Consider the following 10,137-nt stretch of genomic DNA (forward strand, 5'->3'; position numbering starts at 1 on the left):
GCCCTGGGGATCCCCCAGACCCCCTATAACGGTGACGACATGGCTGCCCCCCTGTCGTCCCCTGGGCCCTGGGGGGTCCCCCAGCCCTCCCCCACAGTAGTGATGACATTACTGCCCTCCATCCTCCCCAGACCCACCTATAACAGCAGCGTCGCGGCTGCCCGCTCATTCCCTGTCCGATGTGTGCAGTCAGAACAGAGTGAAGGCTGCTGCCCTCCACAAACCTGGACTAGATAAATGTAAGGCACTGCCTTCCCACTGCTTTTGTTTTCCCCATCATTTACACCTCTGTACATTTCTGCAGAGCAGAGCACACACACCGGGAGCAATGTGCCCTCCCAGCCCCACACTGACAGTAACATGTGACTCCCTGCTCCAGGCGTGCTTGATTTACTATCAATGTGTGTGTACGTAAAATTTGTTTTTAGGCTTTTTATGAAAGGTATAAAAGTGAAAAGTATTCTTTTATGCAACATTGTTTTTTTATTCATGTTGACACATGTAGCTCTAACCCATCCATTTTAACTCCTGTATAATATTCTGATGGATGGAATACCACAAGTTCTGTATCCATTCTTTTGTGATCTAAAGATTCACTATTTTTTGTTACAGAAAATCGAGCTGTTTTTCATTTTAAAATATTATTTGTGTTAGTAAGGAAATGCGCTTGTTATTTTTAAATTAGTTAATATTTATTTTAAAATGTATAACGTGGTAAATATCCATAGATAAAACTCACATAACACAAAAGCTCTGTGGGGTTCTTGATCATTTTTGAGAAACTAGAGGATTCCAGAGACCGGAGCGGTGGGAACGGCGAACGTGAAGCAATTCTGTGACCACCCCCGCAGCAATACCGTCCTGGGCCTTGTGAAACCAGGCAAGAAAACAGTAAGAAAACCAATCTGGCTTCCCTGAGAAGGGGCCGGCAGGCAGGTGTTACTTGTCCAAAGTCTTGAAAAGTTAAAAAGCTTCCCCCAGAGGCCACAGGGAAGCCAACCTTCCAGAACCTGGAGATGGTGCTTCCCATCCGGGCAGTGACCTCAGAGGGGCCCCAAATGAACATTTCCTCTCCCCGAGCCAAGGAAGCCTGTGCCCTGGGAGGGCTCAAAAAACAAAGCTTTATACACTTTCACTAGTTTCCATGAAAAATCTACAGTAAGGAAACAAGCTACAGGTAGACGGGCATCGTGGAGGCCAGTCCGAGCACCCACCCCAGCGTGGGCTCTGTGAACCCAGCCCGTCTCCCTGAGCCTCAGTGCCTCCCTCAGGTGAAAGGCAGGGGGTGCAGCGACTGTGGGCACAGGGGTGGCAACAAGGAAGCTGGCAAGGACGCGCCCAAACGTCTCATAAGGAGGGTGTACAGGTGGCCTGACATGCAGGAAAGGGTGGTGGATGGCATTATTCATAAGGAAAACGCAAATTAAAACACACCTATTAGAATGGCTAAAAAAAAAAAGAAAATTGACAATACTAAGTGCTGTGGAGTCTTTGGCGTTGGAAATACAAAATGGCACACAGCCACTTGAGAAAACAGTTTGGCAGGTGCTTTTGTTGTTTCCTTTTTCTTTAACAATAGGTTTTCTTTTTTAGAGCAATTTTAGGTTCACACCAAAACTGAGCAGAAAGTATAGCGTTCCCACACAACCCCACAGGCTTCCTCACCATCCACATCCCGCCATCCGCATCCCCACCAGAGCGGTGTGTTTGCTACAATCCATGCTCCTACGTGGACACATCATGTCCCCAAGGGTCCAGAGTTTACATCAGGGTTCATGCTTTGTCTTGAATCCACGGGTCAGACAAATGCTTAGTGACACGTGTCCATTATAGGAGCATCTTCCCTGCCCTGAAAATCCTGCGCTTTGCCTTGTCCTTCCCTCCCTCTTCCGTAACCCCTGGCGACCACTGATTTTTTTTTTCCAATTTGTTTTTATTGTGGTAAAATAACACATAACAGAAAAGTTACCATCCTAATCATCTTTAAAGGTACAGTTCAGTGGTAGTAAATGCATTCGTAATGCTGTGAAGCCATCACCACCATCCATCATCAGACTTTTCATTTTGTAAAACTGAAACTGTCTGCATTACCACTGACTCCCCACCCCCTCTGTCCCCGACTCCAGCACCATTCTACCCTCTGTCCCTATGAATCTGACTACCCTCGGTACCTGCTATATATGAAATTGGGCAGTACTTGTCTTTTTGTGACTAGCTTTTTTCACTTAGCATAATATCCTCGAGTTTTATCTGTGCTGTAGCACATGTCAGAATTTCCTTTCCTTTTAAGGCTGAATAAACTTCCGCTGTATGTACGTCTACCCCCCATTTGGCTTATCCATTCATCGGTGCGTGGATGCCTGGGTTGTCTCCACGATTCAGCTGTTGTGAATAATGCTGCTATGAACATGACTGAACCAATATTGCTTCGAGACCCTACTTTCAATTTTGGGGGCAAATACTCAGAAATGGCATTGCTGGATCATATGGTGATTCTATTATTAATTTTTTGAGGAACCGCCATACTGTTTGCCACAGCGGCTGTATCGTTTTATTCCTACCAACAGTGCACAAGGGTTCCTGTTTCTCTACATCCTTGCCAAAACTTCTTGTTTTCTGGATTTTTTGTGTTTTTTTTTTAATACTAGCCATCCTAATGGGTATGAGGTGGTATCTCGTTGTAGCTTTTTTTTTTTTTTTTTTTTGCGGTACCCGGGCCTCTCACTGTTGTGGCCTCTCCCGCTGCGGAGCACGGGCTTCGGACGCACAGGCTCAGCGGCCATGGCTCACGGGCCCAGCCGCTCCGCGGCACGTGGGATCTTCCCGGACCGGGGCACGAACCCGTGTCGCCTGCATTGGCAGGTGGACTCTCAACCACTGCGCCACCAGGGAAGCCCTCGTTGTAGCTTTTTCATTTCTCTGATGATTAACGATGCTGAGTGTGTTTTCACATGCTTATTGGCCATTGGTGTATCTCCTTTGGAAAAATGTTTAAGTCCTTTGCCTATTTTTGAATCAGGTTTTTTTTGTTGTTGTTGAGTTTTAGGAGTTCTCTATATATTCTAGATATTAATCTGCTATCAGATGTTTGATTTGCAAATATTTTCTCCCATTGCCTTTTTACTCTGATGCTAGTGTCTGATGCACAAAATGTGCTTAAATTTTCATAAAGTCCAACTTGTCTGGTTTTTTTTTTCTCTTGTTGCCTGTGCCTTTGGTGTTATATCCAAGAAAGAATTCCCAAGTCCAAAGTTGTGAACTCTGTGCTCTATGCTTTCTTCTGAGAGTTTTGTTGTTTAGCTCTCTGATCCCCTCTGAGTTAATTTTTGTATATGGGGTGAGGTCAGGATCAATTCTGTTCTTTGGCATGTAAATATCCCATTTTCCCAACACCATTCGTTGAAAAACAGTCCTTTCCCACTTGAACCTTGCCGTTAAACTATGCATGTTGATTGCGTTGATGGTTACAAGATGGTGTGAATCTGTCAAATGCACACAAGGGTTGAGTTTCACTGTATGTCAGGGTTTGAATTCCATGTCCTCTACTTACCTGCTCTGAAACCTCAGGCAAGCCCACCTTCCTGCGCCTCCCCTCCCTCCTCGATGGGTCAGACTGGATGGTAATTGTGGAGATTAAGCACCCAGGACACCAGGCCCGGGCTCTGGCAGGGCTGATGCTCTGTGGTCCCCACAGTCAGACACCATGGCCATGGTGGAGCCCCACATCTATGCACCTGGGCATTCCCAGGACATTAAAGTCGTGTGGACAGTCTGTCCCTCTGCCAGGAGCCACCGTGGCTACTGGGATCACCACCTCCTCTCGGCTCACCCTCCTGGGAAGCGCACAGCTGCTGGGCACCTAGGGCAGCAGGTCGGGCACTGGGACCTCTGAGTCAAGCGAACACTGTGTTCTGGGCATTCCGTTGCTTCCAGCGACAGAATCCAACCCCCAGGAGGGAAGAGAGTCCATCAGAGCTCCTCGCTGCCCGGAGAACCCAGACCCCTTCACCCACCTCACGTGCCCCTGAGCCCCCTCTTCGCTGTAACAAGCAGTTTTCTGAAACAATCCGTTAACTGGGCCACCCTACAGAACACACAGGCCAAAGGTCTGACGCCTGGTCTCAAGGACACATCCACAGCTGCTTTGCAGTCCTCGCCAGAGGAGCCAGAGCAGCAGACAGCGAAAAATTGTTCAGTACAAAACAAATGTCAACTACCACCCATTTGCAAAGAATCTCTATTCAGGGCTAGGGTTTAACATTTATCTCCACAGATCTGTCCAGACCTCCCCAAAAATCGGAGAATGGTTGATTCTGTTTATACAGAAGAATATTGACAGCTATAATGTATTATAAAATTAGAACAATAAATCCATCTCACTACGTGTTTTCTCGCCTGACGCTTTCGTGCTGCACGGATAGGACGAACAGGGTTCGTGGGACAACGGAGGAAGGCGCCTGTCTGCGCGTTGTCACCCTCTGCAGAGACCAAGCGGCCCTTCACCAGACGTTTGGCCCAGGGTGGTTGGTTCACAAAGACGGAATGGAGCAGTGCATCCTGTTGAAGGCCGAAGGTCCAGGAAACTCGCACCGAGAAATACCAAAATGGCATTTTCACTTTGCGAAGAAACCGACACTGAGAACGTACGAGATAGGCCCAAAGATGACGCGTACTGAGGGAAACACCACTTGATGTCCTGCAGGTCTGGTGACAGGCCCTTTTGTCAGGGGACCCCAATCTTCGCACCCACTTTGGACATAGGAAGATCCTTTGGAAGATGAAGCCAGGACCAGTAGGAACTGTCTACTGACTGAACTCTCCTGCAGGGCCGACAGCTCCACACAGGACGCGAGGCTTCACTGAGCAGTCCCCTCCCCTTCTAGCACGCAAGGGTAGACAGGAGGAGGGCTGTTCTCGCTTCCGATTTTTGGAAGCTTACTAGCATTTTAAACGATGTCTTCATTTCATTGTTCTTGGTGGATGCGTGAGACTTGCCAAGCCTGTAAATCCCCAGCTCCGCGGGCAGCACCTTTTCCCAGGAGCAGGTGTCCTGAGAGGAAGCTTCTTGCTGGGGCGACCCGGAGGGCTGGCTGGCTCGCGGGAGAGGCCCGGCCCTTCTCTCGTCCTGTTCTGATTTCCTGGCCTCAGGTCCTGACGAGGAGCCAGCAAGTGGATGGCAACGCCTCCAGCTGGACAGCTCCACGCTCATTGGCACAAGTGGCCGGCAGCATCGGCCCGGGTGCCCGGAGGCCATCGGCGCTGTACTGGGTTCTTCTCCCCGTGTTTCGGGAAGATCCTTCCACGAGCCCAAGCATCATCCTTGGGGACAGACTATGAAACGGAGACTGTGGCCAAGAAAACCATCGGAGCTGCTCCTCAGGGGCCCTGCCTGGGGCCACTGCCGGCTTCCGTTTCCCTGTGGAGGCTGAGAGGTCCACCTGGCACCTTCGTTTCACCCCCTCCAGAGCCACCATGCTATATCCCGGAGGGTCCTGGCTTTCGCGGCAGCCCGGAGTGGCCGAACGCGGTGATGCCCGTGAGGTCCGGGGCCCGCTTCTCCGATGCCTTCTCACGACCGGGGCCCGCAGCCGGCCAGCCAGTGCTGGGGATGCCCTGACCCTTGACCCCGCCAGGGAGAGCAGTACCACTCCTGGGACGGACCTGTGTGGCACAGCGACCCAGGCACGACCATTGGTCACCAACAGCAGGTGGCCTGTTAAATCTAGCCAGCACCGGCGTGCACGTAACGTTTCTCTCTTCCATGAAACATGCTCCGAGACGTCTGTGCGGCTAACTCTCCAGTGGCTCTCAGTAAACGTGCACTGAATCGATGGACACGTGACTGGATCCTACCTTCAAGGGGGAGCAAAATCAAAACGTGAAGTTCTTCGGGTAAAGTGTGCTCTGCTTTTCATCCCACAAGGACGTCCTGAGTTACAAGACTGCTCTGAAAAGCACCCGGGCCCTATCTCAAAGCCACAGTCACAAACTGGGGGCCAACGACAAGGCCACCACTTTCCACACGGGCCAGACACATCGGTCGTGGGAGGTCGTCCTTTAAAAAGCAAATTCCACTGAAAAACTCTTTATTAGAGAGAAACACCCAACATCCCAGTGTGTCACGGCGGCCAAGCTGAGGGGGCAGCTTTGGTCAGTGTTAGCATCTGTGGACACAGTGGTTAAAGGATCACGACGGCCATGCTTTGAGGTCATCGGCTATCCTGCCCTTTGTCCTTTGACTCTTGAATCGGGTGCGAAGGAAGCAGCTACTGGGGCCACGTGGAATCTGACCTCAGGGAGGACCTAGCGACGCAAACCTTACGGTAAATTATTGGAGGTGGTGACAAACGGGATAGTCCACGGAGGGTGTCAAACTGCCCTAAACACTGTTGTTCTAAATGCGTCCTGGGTCCCCCACACGCTCCCTGGGCAAGGAGGCCACCGCCACCGCCTCCCGACCAGAGGCACAGGACTCCCCACATCCTAACGAGCGGGTGTGTCAAAATCTCCTCTCTGCATAACGTCAAGATCACATCCTCGGGGGCTTCCGTGTGGCGCCGGCGGCCCAGCTCGGGTCCCATCGAGCAAATGCGCTGGGATTCGACCCCGATACCATGCCTTGGGTTTCCGAAGCTACAGAACCAAGCCTTCAGAGCAACGATTTGCTTTTAAAAGTGTTTTAATTACAAACGTGATTTTGAAGCGGACACAAAATGCCGACACCCTCTCACTGAGAAGCCACCACTGCATACAGGTGCGTGTGTGTGCGCGTGTGCGTGCAGGTGTGCGTCTGTGCACACAGCAGATTGTCTTCAATCAAAGAGCTCTGCGACGACCGGTGGGGTTGGCTTCTCTACAGAAGGTAAACAGTCACTGGTGCAGATGTGTGCAGAGATGGACACACAACGGTAACGACACCACTGGAAGCAGACTGCTAGGACCCCCACGCCTCGGTGCCCCCAGAGGCGGGTCCCTCGTATTTCACACATGCAGGACAGGAGCACAGGTGCTGCAGGGACAGGCCAACTGTCGTAAGAGACTCACTCTGTGACGTCGGTGTGGCCTGCAGTGACAGGGGAGCCCTGGGGGCCAGAGGCAGGCTCCCAAACCTGTCGGGGTTGGGAGCCGTCTGGGGGCTTTTTGTCAAGGTTTCTGGCCACCCTCGGTTGTCATGGTAATGCTTCATTTTGGACAGTGTACACGTGACGTTAATGCCTATCGTGCTCTTCAGCAAGATATTATTCAAGTAGTTTGAACTTAAATATCAAAAGTAATCTTTACATTCTAGAAGACTGATAAAAAATACAGACTCTGACAACCTTTCATTTCATTCAATCAGATGCTCTGACAGTCTTCACTTTTGCGTCACGGTAACCTAGAAAGCAATCCCGGCCGTTACAAAGCTCTTGGTGGGCCTTTTTTCAAGATCCATCTTTTCCTGTTACTGGTTCAAATTTAAAATACTTTCAGAAACACTTGGCCACCGCGTTATAAGGAGGAATGTGGACCCGTCCTGTTACTTCCTTTATTTATAACTTTTGTAATTACGAGGGTGCTGTAAGCTACGCCAGCCCCAGCGCTGCTCCTGTCACACAAAAGGGAACTGTAACGAATCTTCCTTTTCAGACCTTACTGGAGACATGATGACCCCAAGTGAAGCTTTATGAAGAGACTGCAACGGTAGTAAAATGTTTGGCAATCAAAAGTTGATTAGAATTAAATTCTCGGCCAGGGATGGAGCCATCTCCACGCACAGCCGTTAGAAAGCTGGCTTCTGCTGTGACCGGAGCTCAGAGCAGCCACTTGGTGGAGTCTAGCCTCTCGGGTCTCCGGGGCCGGGGGCCGGGGGCCGGTCCGCTCTCTCAGTAGATGTCTGGGCAGCCTGAGAAATCCCTCTCAAAGTAGCCCCCCACGTACAGCCAGTCGGGGGTCCCAGTGTACGGGTTACTGCCTCGGTGAAACCACCTGCGACACAGAGCAGGCGGTCAGGAGGCCAGTGGACAAGACACGGCCGTTGGTCTTTTCTTCCCCCTGGGATCACGGCCCCTCACATCACCCATCAGTTTACACGCAGCCCAGAGCTGCCGGCCACCATCTTATGGGACACAGGGGAGCTTCTGCTGAGCCCCGGTGGGTGTGCGGCCCCCTCCCCCCTTCCTCGCCCTCGTGGCCACCAGGCGTCTCACCTCGTCTGCCACTCGGCCTCCTCCCTGGCCCGCTCCCTCCGGGCCTCTCTCTGCTTCTCCTCCAGCCGTTCCTTCTCCTGGCTCGCCAGATCTGGGTGCAAGCACAGGGGACTGGGTCAGGGCTCAGGGTGACAGGCAGAGCTGAGGGCCGAGAGAGCAGATGCCGGAGCACCCCTCACACCCGACCCCAGATGAAAAGTCACACGTGGGTTAGCAAACCACAGACAGTAAAGGCCGTCAGCGGGAAACCAAACCCAGGCACGAGTGCACAAGTGCACGGCCAGGTCCGGACGCCAGCGCAGACCCCAGCGCGGCCCAGCCCGGCAGGCAGAGGGGCCTCGGGCCTGGGCGGGGCTGTGGGAGGGGGGGGGGCCCTCCAGCCAAGCGACTTTTAAATAACAATGCGTGCAGCTTCTGAAATGTAATCTTACTGTCTGTTGAACCTAATAAGAAGACAGGGTACTGCATTCTGCACGGATTCTTTTTCATTTCATTTTCCTAGTCATTCAATCTTATTTTATTTAGAGAAGAATTGGGCTGCAGCAAACTAGAAATTTTTTAAGTCTTTCCCCACAGACGGTTTGAGAAGCACGATCTACAAGACGTGAAGTGTGGCTGGTTAACGCGGATGCGTTCCCTTCCAGCGCCCGCCCACTCAGCCAGGGCCACGCACCCATGTTGCCGTTCTCCATGCCTCGGATGTCAGGGCGCAGCCGGCAGTCGGTGGGGGCCAGGATCTTCTCCATGCCCGTCTCCAGTTCATTGAGACTAACCGTGAAGCTCGTGAAATTATACATCTGGAGGGGCAGGCACAGAAATCGTTACTATAAATGGCACTCTTTTCTGTGCACTCTTCACAGTTGGAGGCCACCGACACTCTAAACCCCTTCAGAGCAGCCAAGTGTCACCGGCTCCATGGAGACACTGCTGTCAAGGTCACCAGGGCCCGGGGCTCCTTCCCTGCCCTGACACGCACTCGCCTGGGGCCCCTCCCCTCCGCCCCCACGCGGGGCACCCAGGCCCTCACCCTGACGTCCCACCCGCACATCTGCTCTCTCACATCCTGGGAGCCGGACGGGAGTCTCCGGCTCAGCTCCTCTGGGGGTGGGGGGGTGCCGCTGCGCCCACGGCCCCCCACCCCCGCCTCCCCCAGGTCCTGCTCTAGGTCGCCAGGGCTCAGGAGGGCCGCCCCCAGCCCATCGGGCCGGTGGCTCTGCTGTGTGGGCGGGGTCCTCGCCTGCCCTGTCCTTGGGCTCTGCTCCCGGTGACCTGGGCCCACCCGCACCGACTCAGTAGATGCTCACTGAACCAAAGGGCTGAGTGTCATGTTTAAACATGAGCTCTTTTTGCTATTACTTTATACTAGCTTGTGTTCCACTAAAACTATAACAGTGGCTGTGCTGAGGCAGCGTACTGACCGACGAATGTTTTGTTGTTTCCTTTATTTTGCACCTGCTGTGCTTTGCTTATGGCATGTGACAGTACGATAAAAAATCTTATAGCATGTTGTGTATGTATCCTATATATAACTAACATGTAACTTTAATATGTTAAAATATGTTATCACATGTGTTATAGTTAGCACATAAGTATTTTTACATAGGATACAGTACTATAAATATAATACATTTATTATAATTAAATTATGTACAATTGTACTTATAATTTTGCATTACAGTTAATAAATTTATTATATGTAATGCAAATCATAAGTGCAATTTTCAGAAACAAACATCAAAATGCATTTAAGCACCTAAACTGACGAGTCAGAAAAATAATCTCTCGAAACTGGTTTGGAAACCCTTTTGGTAAGACGCAGCCGGTATAGGCTCTGAGGGCTCGCAGTGTAACCCGGGTACTGTGATGTGTGCACAGAGTGTTGATGTGTCGGGGTCAGGGCTTGGAGGGCAGGGAGTCCCTGGGGTGACGGGGGGCGGCTGGGGGGCCGGGG

General features: G+C 51.6%; 1 protein-coding gene across 1 annotated transcript in view; it reads right to left on the reverse strand.

The window, feature by feature from the left end:
* Positions 1 to 6,661: 6,661 nt before the first annotated feature.
* The window catches only part of OSBPL2 (oxysterol binding protein like 2), a 39,596-nt gene continuing 36,120 nt past the window's right edge, over positions 6,662 to 10,137 (reverse strand). Inside the window, exons 12-15 of the mRNA XM_024750343.1 lie at positions 10,123 to 10,137; positions 8,860 to 8,992; positions 8,187 to 8,277; positions 6,662 to 7,965 (exon numbers count right to left, since the gene is read on the reverse strand). The exon at positions 10,123 to 10,137 is cut by the window's right edge and continues 84 nt beyond it. Coding sequence (XP_024606111.1) covers positions 7,863 to 7,965; positions 8,187 to 8,277; positions 8,860 to 8,992; positions 10,123 to 10,137 — 342 coding nt within the window. The 3' untranslated portion in view covers positions 6,662 to 7,862. The remainder of the gene's footprint in view (positions 7,966 to 8,186; positions 8,278 to 8,859; positions 8,993 to 10,122) is intronic.

Source organism: Neophocaena asiaeorientalis, unplaced genomic scaffold (assembly GCF_003031525.2).
Source record: "Neophocaena asiaeorientalis asiaeorientalis breed wild unplaced genomic scaffold, Neophocaena_asiaeorientalis_V1.1 scaffold606, whole genome shotgun sequence".
NCBI classification, from domain to species: domain Eukaryota; kingdom Metazoa; phylum Chordata; class Mammalia; order Artiodactyla; family Phocoenidae; genus Neophocaena; species Neophocaena asiaeorientalis.